General features: G+C 33.1%; 2 protein-coding genes, 1 long non-coding RNA gene and 1 other non-coding gene across 6 annotated transcripts in view; 2 read left to right on the forward strand and 2 right to left on the reverse strand.

Moving 5' to 3' along the window:
- LOC109358213 overlaps nt 1,949-15,768 on the reverse strand; it is a 19,683-nt gene continuing 5,863 nt past the window's right edge. The window contains exons 2-3 of the long non-coding RNA XR_002108929.1: nt 10,394-10,401; nt 1,949-2,162 (exon numbers count right to left, since the gene is read on the reverse strand). This is a non-coding gene — a long non-coding RNA (uncharacterized LOC109358213). The remainder of the gene's footprint in view (nt 2,163-10,393; nt 10,402-15,768) is intronic.
- LOC109358207 (kinesin-like protein NACK1) lies at nt 2,430-7,894 on the reverse strand. Of its 3 annotated transcripts, none has more exons than XM_019602306.1 (15): nt 7,717-7,894; nt 6,756-6,996; nt 6,531-6,620; nt 6,328-6,428; nt 6,111-6,227; nt 5,924-6,005; nt 5,771-5,838; nt 5,588-5,647; nt 5,382-5,506; nt 4,930-5,128; nt 4,717-4,827; nt 4,537-4,632; nt 3,509-4,456; nt 3,075-3,400; nt 2,430-2,990 (listed from the first exon to the last, which is right to left on the reverse strand). In XM_019602306.1, exons 2-15 carry the CDS (start codon nt 6,991-6,993, stop codon nt 2,660-2,662), a joined length of 2,892 nt encoding a protein of 963 aa, XP_019457851.1. In that variant the 5' UTR covers nt 6,994-6,996; nt 7,717-7,894; the 3' UTR covers nt 2,430-2,659. The 3 variants fall into 3 exon arrangements, with proteins under 3 accessions (XP_019457851.1, XP_019457849.1, XP_019457848.1); XM_019602304.1 differs by having other exon boundaries at nt 7,637-7,894; XM_019602303.1 differs by having other exon boundaries at nt 7,641-7,893.
- Nucleotides 9,195-10,738, forward strand: LOC109358211 (reticulon-like protein B9). The gene is made up of 5 exons (XM_019602312.1): nt 9,195-9,336; nt 9,522-9,702; nt 9,986-10,127; nt 10,218-10,287; nt 10,397-10,738. The coding sequence occupies exons 1-5, from the start codon at nt 9,234-9,236 to the stop codon at nt 10,561-10,563; spliced, it is 663 nt and encodes a 220-aa protein (XP_019457857.1). The 5' UTR covers nt 9,195-9,233; the 3' UTR covers nt 10,564-10,738.
- TRNAL-CAG lies at nt 13,606-13,686 on the forward strand. The gene has a single exon. It is a non-coding gene; the product is annotated as a tRNA-Leu (tRNA).

Genomic DNA, 15,768 nt, shown 5'->3' on the forward strand with positions numbered 1-15,768 from the left:
AAGAGGTATCGACTCATATATTATTTGGACTTGTCTTCACAATAATTTATCATATTTTTTATAACAAAATTATACTTATTTCTCATGTAGGGTGGTCAGTGTAATAAAAGTATAAAAATGAGAGGATTTGTGTAGGTATAGAAAAGTGATGGATGATTTATATAATTTCACTAAAATTTCGGGTTAGTGTAATTTACTCATTTTTTTATTATGTCTTTCATTATTTCTTTAACAAATCAAATGCAGCAACTTAAAAAGAGAGGAAAAGAAGCCTTCTCTTTACAAGACAGTGAAGTTCACTTTGTCTTCCACTCAAACAAGAGATGAATCAATGATCATTGCTGCAAATGTGAACTAAAATGACAGTTTCAAAGTTCAGGCACCTACAAAGGCAAAAAAAAATCACATTTTTTGAGAAAACACTTCACATTCATAATAACAAATCTAATCCACACTTTATACCATTTCTAAGAGAATATTTATGTGTCATGTTTCCAATGTAGTACTATAGAACACTTCCAAGATGGTGAGAAGTGTGTAAGGTCAATTAAATGTGTATTCTTAACTAGTATGATCATAGGAATTTTCTTTAGACAATTCAGAAAAGCTTATTTGCTGCCCTTTGAAACACACTAATATGGCAATGATCAAATTCAAATCCTTTACTTGAATGAAATCTCATAGATTTATCTCAATTTGCTTGGTCCATAGAAATAAGTTTACATTGCTAATCATACAATAGCAACACTATATTATATGCAATATATTGCACTATGTAGTACCATGCTTTATCATGATGGGTAGTGATTATACACGCCTTCATAACAATTTCCCAATGCTTGTTAAATGATAAAGGGCATGTGGCTTTATAATGAATGCTTACATTAACATCACCGAAAGGTGCCATAGTAGGAACTAGGAAGGATGGACCACAACCCTTCATGCCTGGTAATGGAGAAATTATAAGGAAATGGGAAAAGAATAGGAAAATATTGCTAAAAAGTTAAAGCCAATCCAAAATGTTAAGACTATACTATTAGTAAGTAGTTAATCAAGTCATTTACCATGTTAACCATTCATTAGTTACACATCTAAATGGTTTTACCCCTCATGTAATGTGAGTGATACTGACATACATATTTTACCATAGGATGTGAAAAATGGGGCCTCTAATATGCTTAGTTAGACATTGTTATAAAAATTGTTGTTGCTTAAGCTATTTCTAACTTGTGAAATTATAGCTTATTTTCATAAGTTATAGTAGATATGTTCCAATAAAGTTTATACAGAATTAATTTTTACCTTTTAATTCTGGGCCAATTTCATAGAGGTGGACCATACCTGCATTGCACTCTCAGTTCATGTCTAAGTACCCCATGAACATAACTTACATACATTTTCCACTAACCTCATAGTATAAATAAGGAGCCAACTCAGTCCAAGATGCATCAGTGTACACAGAATCAGTTCATCATCTCTCACACTCTCAACCTCATACACTTAAACATAGAATCCTAAGGTGAAAATGAAGGCAACTCACATTGTTTTGTGCACTTTGCTAGTGCTGCTTCTTGCTGAAGTTCAACTATCATTGGCAGTAACATGCAGCCCAGTGCAACTCAGTCCATGTGTAAGTGCAATCACCTCTTCATCTGCTCCATCTAACCTATGCTGCTCCAAGATCAAAGAACAGAAACCTTGTCTCTGCCAATACCTCCAGAATCCCAACCTCAAGAAGTTTGTTAACACTCCCAATGCAAGGAGAGTTGCTAGCACTTGTGGCACTCCCTTCCCAAACTGCTAAGTGTTGAAGAAGTTTTCTCTGCCTGCTTACACTATGCATCTTGATCAGTAGTGTTATCTTATGTTATGCTGTGGTGTGGTCTATGTCTTATAACTTATAAGTACTAGTCATAATGAATTCTAGGCTGTGGTTTTATGTTTTCCTTTTTCTGTTGCTTGGTGTGATGACTGTGGTTTTATCTTACATTAGTTGGTGCAAAATGTTGTATTTATAATTCAAAGCAGTACCAGATAACGTTTATTTCTTGACTCTCTATCTCTCTTTCATATTATGATTGTTGTAATTAAGGTTTGACTGTATAATAGAGTTGTTTCTGCAATTGAAATTACTTATGACTTGTGAGAAAAACATTATTTGACTTAAATAAACATAATAAAGAACAAAAGCAATTGTCATGTTCAATGTGCATGATAACATATGTAATTTTGCAGCATTCAATCTGCCTCAAGAGTTGCCATGTTTCTTGAAATCAATTATCATAATGTTGTTCATTCCTTGCTTCAGTTCCATATTCCCATCAAAGATGTTTGGAATCGTCAACAAAATTTTCCAAAACATGCCAAACATGTCCATTGTTTGCTCTATTTTTCCACAATAGGTACAAACTTAACTTGAGAGACCAAAATCAAAGAATAAACTTGTACATAGAATTATCTTAATCTGTGTCATGTCACAAAAATAAACGTGTACTCAAACTGCATTCTTTTATAAATAAACCCATACAATCCAATGGGATGGACTAGTTTATTAGAGAAAAATATTGTCCAAACAATCATTTTGAATTGAGCAAAAGCTCCAAAGTTAATTCCCATTTAAAAGATTTTAATGGTACTAAATTTACAAACATAAAATTTATTACAAATTAAGGAAGTTTGTTATAGTAGGATTCCATCCCATTAACCATGGCCTCTTCTCAGATGGACGCACAAAATTCAGCTCAAACATCTCCTTTGAAATGTTGCCTCCTGTACAGAAACCAACAAGCTTTGCAACTATTTCAGCACTCTCCTGTACATGCCTTGGATCATGAGGATCTGTCCAAAGCTTACTCACAAATTGCAACCTCCTCTGTTTACCATCAAAGGGGACATCCCATTTGATATATAATGCATCCCTCTCCTCTTGCGTCAAGCGCGATGTCAATCTCTTAGCAAGGAACTCTCTTTCTCGTTTCAAGGCTCTCATACTGCATATTGTAAAATTTATATTCAATAAAAATCCACACTCATTGATAAAAAATTAAGTGAAGGCGAAAATATATAGAGAGAACCTTGATGACAGTGAGATGGTAGGTTCATCACCAACATGAGGAGCTGGGCTAGCATTGCCAATTTCTGCTAGGTGTTGTTGCAGCCATGTCAAACGTCTTAATTCCACTTCCATGTATATTTGATCTGCGGTGTCTCCCTTGAATAATAGGTAAAACTGGGTCCTGTGAATAATGGAAACATAACATACATCCCATAATTCGATGATCTGCTGCCGCTGGTCTCTAAATGTTATTTCCCATGGAACCTGAGGTTCTTCCGGTTCAAATGTATACTCTTCGTTTTCTATGTCATGGCCATTTGCTTCATTTGCTTCAAGCTCAAGCACCTAGATGCAAAAGATGTGAATCAAAGAACATTAATGAAAACCTATAAGGAAAAATACATGGAACTGAAGAATCTGCAATGGCAATGCAAGCTGAAGGGTGTTTTATACCTGGCAAACAAGCAACTTCTTCTGGTACTGCAACTTGGCCACTCGTTCTTTCAATTCTGTGACATACGCTCTTATGCTTCTCACATTCTCCTCTGCTGCATTCTGAAACATTTTCTGCATTTTCTTCATGTTAACTGAACTACAGCGTCGATTACCTGAATTATTTTCCTTCGATGAAACATCTCCACCTTCCTCACTCTTTGACGGAGTGTCTTTCTCAGACTCTTGCGGAGTGTCGGTTGAAACAACATCATCATTCTCCTTGGGGGCTTTATTTTCAATATCTGATTCCAAAACTTGCTGACTAGTTGATAATGGAGAGCAGGGAGATCTTATAAAGTTTGGTAGATTGGCAGCGTTACTTGAAGACAAAGGAAGCAACTTTTTCCTTTTGTGTTCCTTTTTATGCTTAGGGGATGCTTCACTGATGATCTGTTGAAAATTGTTGGGGAGAGACATCACCAACTTGTCTATGGACCTTTGAACATTTTCAAGCTGCTGTTCAAGATTTGCAATGGTGCTTCCTTGGAAGTGTAGTCTGCTAATCTCGTCCTTGAGATTAGCACTAACACTCTTGTGCACAGAAATCATGTTTCCATCTTCAACTTCCTTTGGTGCTGGCCTAACAAAACGCATTTCCCTTATTTCAGCTTGCAGCTTTGCAATTGTCTCAGCTGCATCTTGGTTACCCAGTCTATGACATGCCACTTCCTTTTGTAATACTTCCAGAGCTCGATTGGCTTCTTCACCCAGCTGGTCTTGGAGGTGCTCAAGTTTGCGAATTTCATGCATAAGGGTAAAAGGAGCAGTAGATGATTGTCTCATGGACTGTCTTAATGTGGTGTTTTTTACTCTATCAAAGCCTAGCTTGGGCTTTGGCAATGCTACACCAGTGAATGAGAGGCACTTCTTGACTGACATATGTTGTGATTCAAGTTGGTTTGAGACCTGACGTGCAAAAAATATCTTCAAGTCAGTTGAAATGAATTGCATGAGTGAGAGAGAGAGGAAATAAATGGGAAACAAACCTGCTGCTGGTCATCCTGAAGCTTTTTGCGTAACTCATCAACCTGAGATTGTGCAAGATCTCTCTGGTGTCTCAGTTCTTCTATTTCCATTTCCATCTGGACATAATTAGGTTACAACATTTAGTATTATGGAAAAATACTTGTTCATAACTATGACCTTTTTTATAGTTTCAAATTTACCTGTTGAATTTTCCAATCCTTTTCTTTCGATGGATCAGGAGTGCGAAGCTCTGCTTCCAGCCGCGCTACTTCCTTTTGCAAATGTTTAACTAGCTGCTTTTCTGAAACAACCTACACAGAACATTTAAAAAGAAAGAAGTCATATTTTGTTCTACTGATTTTAGGGGAACACGTTTAAAAAAAATTACAAAGTGATTATGAACCAGTAGTTACCATGTTAACTTGAGCATTATTTGTTACTTCCTTTGCTCGGATAGCAAAGAAGAGAGTGTTTCGTGATTGCTCTACATGGCTTAGTGCTGGACTTAAAGTACATATGATGGCAGTGCGTGCATTCCCACCCAGGGAGTGTTGCAATATACGAGTGAGCTTTGAATCTCTGTAAGGTATATGACCGCTTCTTTTTCCAACACTGCATATGATGATATGAAAACAAGCTATCAGTGGAGTTCACTGGCATGCAAGGACACTCAATTATATCGGAAGAGGTGATTTCTGCCATTATAACAATCCAATCACCTTCCTGTAAACATGTTCTCACTTCCATCTGTCTAATGTAAAATCATGTAATTTATAAATTACATATACAAGGAACTAGGCGAAGTTAATCTAAACTGAGTCTTAGCATATATAGTATCATAAAGTGGTAAAGGACGAATTCTGACCTGAGCTTTCTGATTACAGTTGTAAGAGTCATCAAGCTAAGGTTAATATGACAACCTTCTCTAAGCCTAGTGCCATCTGCCTGTGTCTGTGCAGCCCTCTCACTTCCAGCCAGATCAACAAAGTTCTGCATATTCAATGAGTCTGTTATAGTCAATGACAACTAAACAGTCCAGTTAAAAGTAGATAAGTGGGAGGCTTCAATTACCAGGGTTGCAACGAAAGATCTCACACAATCGGCATTGTCACGCTGAGTGCTTTTAATTGTCTGCAATATACACCCAAAAAATAAATTTTCTCTCTACCATATTAGTTCTGAGAGGAAAAGAAAGATAGACATTCATCTTCTGCGAGTTCTAGTACAGTAGTAAGTAATTGTACTATCACTAACCAATCTAATTATCTGGTGAGAACGTGAGCTGTTATCGTTTAATGCAGTCTCGCCAACCTGCCTTTGAGCTGCCAAAAAAATAGAAAGTTCTTAAAATTGTTTGGACAAGGAAACAAATATATACCCTCATCCAAGAAAAAGAGATCTTCATACCTTCACAAATAGAGATCAAATGTCTCAAATGCTTGTCATCTTTTGCTGTTTCTTCCACTAATTTCTCCACCACAGTACCTTTCTACATTACACGGATGATAATAAATATGAATTTTCAAGTTACTCAATAGCTAGCTACTAAATTGCATGCTAGATAATTTAAAATGAAAATATTTTTCTAAAATACCTCAGGATCATCTAGAAGCTTCAAATTGCGACCAGATTCTGAATTCAACAAGTCCCTAACATTCTCATTGTATATTTCTAGTCCGGATATTTGTATGGTGAAATTTCTTTCTGGAGTCTGCAATTGATTGAAAAGATTAGTTGTAATTAACAGAACTAAAACCAATCTAATACTTTATATCTTAAACTAAACTACAATAGGTTTCAGAAAAAATTACATTCATTATATGTTCATAGATATCGTTCACAGCCTTTTCGGTTATTCCTCTCATCGTGTATGTCTTTCCACTACTTGTTTGTCCATAAGCAAAAATAGTTGCTGCAATAAAAGAAGCAGGAAATGATTATGTAGTTGAGAGAGATACTAGCAAAGGCACAAATCATTAGAGAGGTAAGGGTATAAAAATGCAAAAACACTTACAATTAATACCCATCAATGCAGATAATGCAACATTCTTTACTCCCTCTTCATATACTGACTCGGTTAAACAAGCAGGACCAAAAACTTTATCTGCAGGGAGAAAGAAAAACAATGTTAACAAATATCAAAACATGATGTCACAATCTCACAAAATGGAAAAAACTGGGGACAGTAAGAAAAATGGTAATGAGTAAGAAAAATAAGGTGACCAATTCTATTTGATACCAAAACTAAATGAAGCCGGTTGAGCTGCGCGTTCATGCGGGGGTGGTTTATACATGATTGTATAATCATTGATGCAGTTCCATGCCACCTGATCTTTAGCCAACTGCTCCCTTCTGTTTAAAGGCCTTAACCTTACTGTAACCATAATTTTCTCCTCCCTAGCTCTAGGCCCTCCCGGGGTTGAAACTGGTGTCCTATCTATCTTTGAAGCTGGTGTTCCAGGTGTTCTCAAAGTCATCTTCTGGATAAGTCATAGTGGAGGAAATTATCAATAAAATGGACACAAATTTTAAGAAATGGTGATTCTTCAGACAATTTCTATTCCTCATACTTGAATTTATATAAGATCAAATTGATTTCAACTGTGACATGATTCATGCTTGAATACAATAGTTAACATAAAATTTCAGCTCTTGTAAAAAAGAAGTGAAGATTTTATTTGAAAAATGAAATGGACAGATTCAACAATTTCATATGCTTTTAGGTGATAAACTGATAATATAGTACTGATTCACTGTAAAATGACCAAATGCAAAGATTAACTGAGAAAACCCAAAGTTCAAACCCAAAACGCACAAATTAAAATTAAAACAACAATAATAATAATGACAATAAACAAAGGGCTAGAAAAAATGAGCATAATTTCATTTTAAAGACAATAAAACTCCAAAAAAGAAATATTTTTATCACACTATTGAATATTAACTTAACTTTGAGCCTAATTTTAAGCATTATATTAAACTGGGCAACGCCATAAAATAGGAAGTAAATCTTTTAAAAAATATATATACGACATTCTAAATCCCTAAATGGAAACTTCATTAACAGATCAAAAAGTCCAAAAGGAAAATCGATAGAAGTAAGGAAATAGAAGCAGCTACTCACGTCAATGTCGGGTTCAATCTAAAGTTGAGTAATTTTGTTCAACTCAGATCCAATCAAAGAAATCAGAGCAAAGTACCTACAATTATGGCAAGAATCTAGAGAGCGAAAATGTGAAAATCGGAAGCAGAAAAGGAAGAAAAAATAGATTTTTGGAATGTAATCGCTGATTGGATGGTGTAGATGATTGAAATGAATGAATGGGTATTATTGGAGTGTGTGTGAGACGCGAGTACTTCATTTGAAATTGGGGAAGATAAACTCTAACGGCTAGTTTCCTATTTGTCATTTTTGCTTTATTTATTTATTTTTGATTAATTAATAATTTTAATTAGTAATAATTTAATTATGCTTTTGTCGAGGTTTCCATTTGCCAGTTAATCATTGACAGAGACTTAAGTGGAGAGGACCCAGGTTTCACATTATGATGACGTTTTGCGTTTCTTTTTGCTATGACTTTTTTTATCCAATTTGAAGCATTCAAAGATTAGAGAAAAATAGAATAATTATATAAATGGAAGCAGCATATTATTAAGAGGAGAAAATGGTATTGAGTTGAATTTTGGAGGGAAATATAAAACTTGAAAGTTATAAAATATTTAACTAATTTTTTTTTCTTCATGAAAACTGAACTCACAGACAAAACATAAATCAACAATTACGAAATGAAATGCAAAGAAAATATTCAAAAAAATAATATTACTTCGCTTAAGTAAAATTTTCATTAGTAATTTTTTCTAATCATAAATAAATTGGTGTGTTATAAAAAATAAAAATGAATGAAGTTCACACACATGTAGCTTATTTGTCAAGCTATTTACATATATGGATGTAGAATTGACCAAAGAATTAATCTTTTAATATTGGTAAGGAACAATTTGGTATGCACCAAGTTGAAGCATGGATACAAATACGTGTATCGGATACGATATATATTTGATACATTGACATACATTTTTTCTAAAACATATGATACATATGTTCAAGAATATACATATAAAAGAGTAAAAAAATATATATAAAATATGATAAAATTATAAGTGTAAATCAAAATATATAAAGTATAAAATATAAGTAAATCGTTGTCCTCCAAAATTTCAAGTACCAAAACTAGAAAATATTGTAGAATAATTCATAAAATTGATAAAACGTATTCTATCTTATCCTATTTTTTGTTGAAAACGTATTAGATACATATTTTAATCTTTATTTTTTTATTTTTATTTTAATTTTTGGATACTATAAAAATACGTATTCCTTCACGAATATGACAATATTTGTATCAGATATGTGTCCAACACCACATGAGGGTGTTGAACTTAGTATAAGGATATAGAAGTACACAATTACTTATTACTTGGCTTGCATTGCATATAAAATCCATAGGATCACTTGCCATTATAGCTGAATCATCTAGAGTGAGGGCATATATACATTAGAGTAGTAGCAAGCATGCAAAGGGACCCTCAAGTTAAACTCCAAGTCATTCCTTACTTTAGTATTGAGCATAGAATCTCCTCTACTCATTCATCAGTAAATATAAATATGTATCATCAAATGATGCCACAATAACATAATACTAGTCAAGGAGGAATTATGGCTCACAATAATATATCATCTGATCCTGATAATGAAATTAACACAAAACCTCCAAAGCTTTTTGAAAAACCAATACATGATGTTTTAGGAGGAGGAAAAGGTATCATTAACTTCATTTTTCATATTTTGCTACAAATAGATTCATTGACATGATATTGCACACTACATTTGCACTTGTTTTTTGTCTCTTTTCTATTGGCATTGTGCTAGTCATGTAACTTTATTGAAGTTTTTATTTATGATAACCCATGATTTGATTCTCAAGAATTGTGACTTTACTTGCAGTGGCAGAGGTATTATTATGGAGGAACAGAAATGTATCAGGTGCACTTTTGTTTGGGATGACAGTGATATGGTTTCTGTTTGAGGTTGTTGAGTACAATTTTGTGACTCTCCTTTGTCACATTTCCATCACCACCATGCTTGTACTATTCATATGGTCCACGGTTGCAGATATCTTGAAGTGGTACCTTTTTTTGCTTAATATCAAATTTCTGTCATTGAATGGACCCTCCGAAGATATTTTACTAGCAACTTTTAGTATCATATACATGCTAATATGTCAAATAATAACATGTCTTATACCTTGCTTTATAAATCAACAATATATTGATCTCAATTCAATCCAATGCTTTTGCATATAGAAGATTGTACTAGTAAAGTTCACATGTGAAATTTGTAAATAAAATTTTCTGTGTACATAAAATTTCATAACATTTCCTTTGTCTGTAAATATATATTCTCTTCAGGAAAAGTCCACAAATCCCAGAAATTATTTTACAGGATTCTTTCTTCCAAGATATTGCTTCCATTATCCACAGAAGACTTAACCAGTTATTACCAATGCTCCACTACATTTCATGTGGAACTGACTTACCAAACTTTCTTATGGTACTACTATTGTTGATTTTCCTTCCTTAAACTTCAATTCTCAACCAATATGTGAACCTAATTAAGATCTCATTTCTCAAAAAAATTCAGATCATTGTTTCCCTCTATATATTGTCAGTGATTGGAAGCTACTTCAGCTTTGTAAATCTTCTATATATTGGTAAGCATATGCATTTTTTTCACCTTGTTTCATTTTGAGTATGATTTTATCACAAACATTAAGTGCTATAATCTGTCTTCTTTCTTGTTGGTGGTTCATTCATTACAAGGTTTTCTCTGCATGCAAGGGCTGCCAATTGTGTATGAACAATATGAAGAAGAAATTAACAATCTGGTTGGCCATATCATACTAGACTTCAGGAAAAAATATAGAAGGTTTGACAAGAGATATCTCAACAAAATTCCCAGAGGACCAATGAAGGAAAAGAAAACTTGATACACTATTACTTTGAAACTTCCATATAGTGTTGTGTATATGTATAGTTGCTATGATAAATATATGGTGATTGTCAGCACCAAAATCAAAAGTCATATAAATGTTATTTAGCTTATATATTTTAAGGAGTGTATGTACATGGATTAAGTGTGTAAAGAGTAATTTTCTTTTTAACAAATAGTTTAATGCACTTGTTAGTTTTTTTCACCAAACAATAGCCTTGAGGATTGAATAAATGGTTCCCTGAGAATTGGTTGAGAGAACTAGCAATGTATAACATATGATTTGGTTAAGAGAAATAGCATACACACACATTAAATGATAACATACAATTATTCATGAATGAAATTTTGTATCAGAGTATTGGCCCTTTACTTCTCTAATAGCATATAGTGGGTTACCAGTCAGAAATTCTAGTTGCCCCTAGAAGGCTAGAACCCACAAGTGGAGCTTTCTGATTTGGAAATGGAAACAAAATAACACATGGAGCAACAAAAATCCAACAGAATTATGAGCCATAGAATTCCAAGATTAAAAAAACACTATGCATTTGCATTTATGAACCAACTCCACTAAACCATAAGTGGAGCCCCTAATAATGTTCTTTTATATGATTTCAAGTGTGAAAAGCTTGATACTCAAATCAAGCACTAAACCAAATAATTGCCTTTTATATTTGATATTACTGAGTCAGTTGAAACCTCCCCAAGTCCAAGACCAAAAGAAGTTGTGCTTAGTTTACCCATTGCAAATGAAATATCAATGCTAATTTAATAGTTTAAAGGGGTTGTCACCAAAATTTGACAAACTACATGTCATGTTAGCTCCCACAATTAAGCTTAATGACAAAAACAGTGGCACACCATAGCCTACAACTACATCAATGATAACTTTGTTATTCTGAAGAAATGAAAACGTTTTCAACGCCATGTAAAAAAAGAATATATACACACACACACACACACAGATATATATATATATATATTAGAACCTTGACTTATAGCTTATATAAGAGGTGAAAATGTTGAATGGTTACTATAGCAAGGCTTGTCCTTAAGTTCACACCAAGATGGTGAGAGTATGGAGAGAGTTGAACAACAATATGGATGCAAATCATGTTTTCTTTGGTAATGCTTTTGCATTATTGTGGCTGGTTATGATTTCCTTTTGCATCATCTCAGCTATAATATTTTCTTGTGCGGATGGTGTATCCAAACAGAAAAATTCTGATGCAGATCCAGAACCTTATTATGGTGCTGGATGTGCTGCTGCATGTGGTGCTGGATGTGGTGCATGAGACCCTGCTTGCTACTACCAACTTCTTTTAGATAAACCTCAAGGGAAAACAAAAAGTTTATGTAGAAGTGGATTTCTAGTCACTATTTTATAATTAGTTTCCTATATTTCTGAGGAGCTTATTGTTAAGGTCCAAGAAGACCAGGCTTAAATACTAACTATATATTACTTCTTGTTGCCACTATTAGCAGAAAAATTGTCACGCAAATTTTGTTTGAGTTGAACATTTTAATATCAGAACTTCAACTTCAAAGTTACATTTTCCTGTTGACATTCCTTTACATCACTCTGTATTATTGTAATTGAAGAGTTTCTTATTTTTGTTGTGTAGTGTAATCCTGCATTAGCATGTTATATCATAGAAAACACACATTGACAAATGAGAGGTATAACCATAAAAGTCTACAATCTTGAACATTCCTTTCACTTGCAAATCAACCTCCAAGATCAAACATCAATGTGAATAAAGAAAATAAAAATTAAAACCCTTACACATGACAACATGAGGGGAGGTGTTGAAATTCACATGTGAGTGCGTATGAGGAAAAATGTCCCACCTAGATTTTTGTTAAATTTACATAGAGCAAATGTTGGAATATAAGCTTGGGTTGGACCAAAACCAATAAGCTAACTTGAAGTTAAGGTTCCAATCTAAGTGTGTTAAGGTTCTAATCGAAGTGTGCTAGAACCTATACTTCTAATCAGAATTAGTATCATCTCCATGATGGAGAAATAAGTGTTTCAAAAGTAATGAAAAATGTAACTTTTAATTACATATATTATTTTGATTACAATAAAATTACACTTTTACCATTAAATACAAATAAAAAATATGTATTTATCTCTCTAGAGAGGATCCTTACTTTACTCATCTTAATACAATCCCAAATATCATGGATTCCAATGAGAAAATTAAATTTCTTGCCTAGGAATTTATGGTGTGTGTCCACGTGGAGTGTAAAAGCATAAAAAGTTTGACACAATCAAAATTTTCAAGCTAAACTTAGTAGTTTGTAAAAATAGTTTTATCATCTCAACCCCTCCTTCCATATGAATAATTTATGTATATTCCACATGGAGTGTTGAAGCATAAAAAATTTATGATTTAAAATAAAAATAAATACTCATTTTAATCATTCATGTTCGACCTTATCAATTTAGTCTCATAATAATTAAAAAACTTAAAATGGTCTTACAAAATTTCAACTGTGGGACAAATTAGTCTCTATCAGCTTATCACGTGTTGTAAAACATGCTAAAATGACTAGTTTGATCAATATTTGAATTTTTTTGGACTACTTTGTGTTTTCTAATTTTTAAGAAACCAAATTGGCAAGGTCAAAAAGCATGAAGGACTAAAATAAATATTTACTCTAAAAAAATTAAAATCATGTAATCTAGGTGAACCAAGTTTAGTACATCAAGTACAATTTGGTTTGCAAAATTAATGAAGTATTGTTATTAGTCTTATGCGAATTTATGAAGTTTAAAATTTTCAAATCTAATCCAGCATTCCTAGTGTTCATAAATCCAAATATCTAATGATCTTACACATTATTTTACGTAGTAATAATTTCTCATATAGTATATACCAAAGACAATTTGTTTGTGACGCAAAAATCACTTGTGTAGAGAACCAAGTAGAGATTGATGATATGCTACAAATATCTCATCCCAACAATTTGGGTTGATCAGAAAGTTACCCCTCCTAAAGATCTATTTCTATTGCACAACATAAGCAAACATGTCAAGATGGCCGAGTTGGTCTAAGGCGCCAGTTTCAGGTACTGGTCCGAAAGGGCATGGGTTCGAATCCCATTCTTGACAACCATTTTCATATTTTATTCATGTCATCAAAACTATCTAGTTCTTTTCTCTAAAACCAAGACTGAATTTGGAGGACAGAACACAAATACCTGAACACTTGCCACTCAAATATCAGAAAATTGCATGGCACATAATTGTTTAGTGAAGTTTTCATTTCCACACACAATATGCAGAACATCATGCTATAACATCACCAGACCTCATGTTTCTTCTTATAACTAAGCCAACCAAGCAAAAAAACCTTCAAAATGATAGTCATGCCTTTGTTACATAAAATTGAATTTTGATGCCTACATACTAACCTTAACCTTATACCCTATAAGACGTGATATCTGAATCAATGTCAGAAAATGAAGAATAATCAGCATAAATCTTATTCTTTGATCCATGATTAGTCCACCTTGATACACACCTACAAATTCTGCATGGTAGCTTGATGCAACAACATATAGCAGCTATTGGGCAACAGATACATAGCATGCAACTACTACAAACAAACTCAACCAATTTTTCTTTGCTTTTTGGACCTTGTTGCTGTGTAGATACAATATTTTCATTCCTCTGCCTCCTTCTCTTGGAAAATCTAACCTTTCCTTTATCTTCAAGAGCAACATTTCTCACCATTTTACTACAAAGAAGTATGTGTTGAATGTTGGAGTTAAGGATGAGGAACTTGTAGTCCTTGTTAATAGTTGTGTGGACATTAATTTGCATGTAAATATTCCAAGAAAATCTTTTTATTTCAGTGGGTAAGGTTCAAGATTCCAAATGATATAGTTAGTTTTAGCAATAGGCAATTAAAGCCAAATGTGAGAAACAACAAAAACATGTGTAAGGTTTCATTAGTTCCCAAATAGACTAAAAGGTAAGTGTTCAATTCTATAAACAATATTTGTCGAGAGAGCTAGTCACATTCTAATTAAATTAGTTTCTGATTTACAGGGTAAAGAGATAATATTATTTATATAAAAAAAAAAGCAAAGGTGGGCAAAGAAAATTCTCTTTTGTCTTTTTAATTGTGACACGAGTGCTATTATCTACATAGCTAAAATTAGGCAAATACTACCTAAAATATGTTTGTCCCTAAATAGAATAAGGGTCATTCAACTTTCAACCCTTTAAATCACTTAGTGTGTTAAGATCTTTATTCACTTCAATAAATCAAGGTTGTTCGCTTACTTTAGAGATAAACTCTACGATTTGAAAAGATAAAATAGACATACATACTCACACGGCATAACTTTTTTAAATTTTGTTATATAAATTTACACCTTCTCTTTCTCAAGGTAATATGAGTGTGTGAGATTTAAACTTTAAACATATGCTATAAGCATTATTCTTGATAATATTCGGTATAGCAAAGTTAGAAATCCCATATAAAAGAATCCAATGCTTTTCCTCTTTTCTATGCACAAGTTCCCGGGACCAGAATTTTTGGGGTTGAAAGTTTATGCACTGTACTTTGGTACACTTGTTCAACGACTACAGAAACTAGATTTAGAAGTTTAAACTTAAGTTTAAAGCTCATAAAAAGTATGCTATTACATTTCTTGTGCATTTTTATGCAAAACTTGTATGATTCAATCTTATAGATTCGTTACACTCATTATTTACGTGATAGTGTGATACTCTCAAGTCTCAACACCTAATTTCTATATAAGATAGTTCACATAAAGCTGCAGAAAGATGATAACCTCAAATCAAAGCAAGGCATCTTCAATTCTAGATCACTACTTTCATTGCATAGCAAAACTGCAATTTGGGTTTGGGATTTTGGATTTCTTCTCACACCTTTTTCCAGCTCAGTGATTTATTTATTACAAACAATTAATAAGTTCAATTTACTTGTAAAAATATTGGGATGCATTAATTACATCATCAATTCAAACATTAATCTCTTGGTGCGTCCGGTACTTTAATTGAACAATATCCTTATTTTCTATGATTAACTAGCAGTGTACTCGTGCACTTGCACGAGTCGCTTCTTTGTTTATGTATAATGCAAATATAATATACATATACTTTATAATATCAATCAATCATGTATTGAAACATTATATTTCTCATTCATATAGATGCAAT

The sequence above is a fragment of the Lupinus angustifolius genome, chromosome LG10, assembly GCF_001865875.1.
Source record: "Lupinus angustifolius cultivar Tanjil chromosome LG10, LupAngTanjil_v1.0, whole genome shotgun sequence".
Taxonomy (NCBI): Eukaryota; Viridiplantae; Streptophyta; class Magnoliopsida; order Fabales; family Fabaceae; genus Lupinus; species Lupinus angustifolius.

Bases quoted from the DNA above. Each gene is read 5' to 3' on its own strand.
- LOC109358207 (XM_019602306.1), bottom strand. From the start codon at position 6,993: ATGACTTTGAGAACACCTGGAACACCAGCTTCAAAGATAGATAGGACA. The intron at 6,621-6,755 runs GTATCAAATAGA...TTCTCCCTGCAG, and splicing joins ACCGGCTTCATTTAGTTTTG to ATAAAGTTTTTGGTCCTGCT. The intron at 5,839-5,923 runs GTATGAAGATCT...TTTTTTTGGCAG, and splicing joins TTTGATCTCTATTTGTGAAG to CTCAAAGGCAGGTTGGCGAG.
- LOC109358211 (XM_019602312.1), top strand. From the start codon at position 9,234: ATGGCTCACAATAATATATCATCTGATCCTGATAATGAAATTAACACA. The intron at 9,337-9,521 runs GTATCATTAACT...CTTTACTTGCAG, and splicing joins TGTTTTAGGAGGAGGAAAAG to TGGCAGAGGTATTATTATGG. The intron at 9,703-9,985 runs GTACCTTTTTTT...TATTCTCTTCAG, and splicing joins GTTGCAGATATCTTGAAGTG to GAAAAGTCCACAAATCCCAG.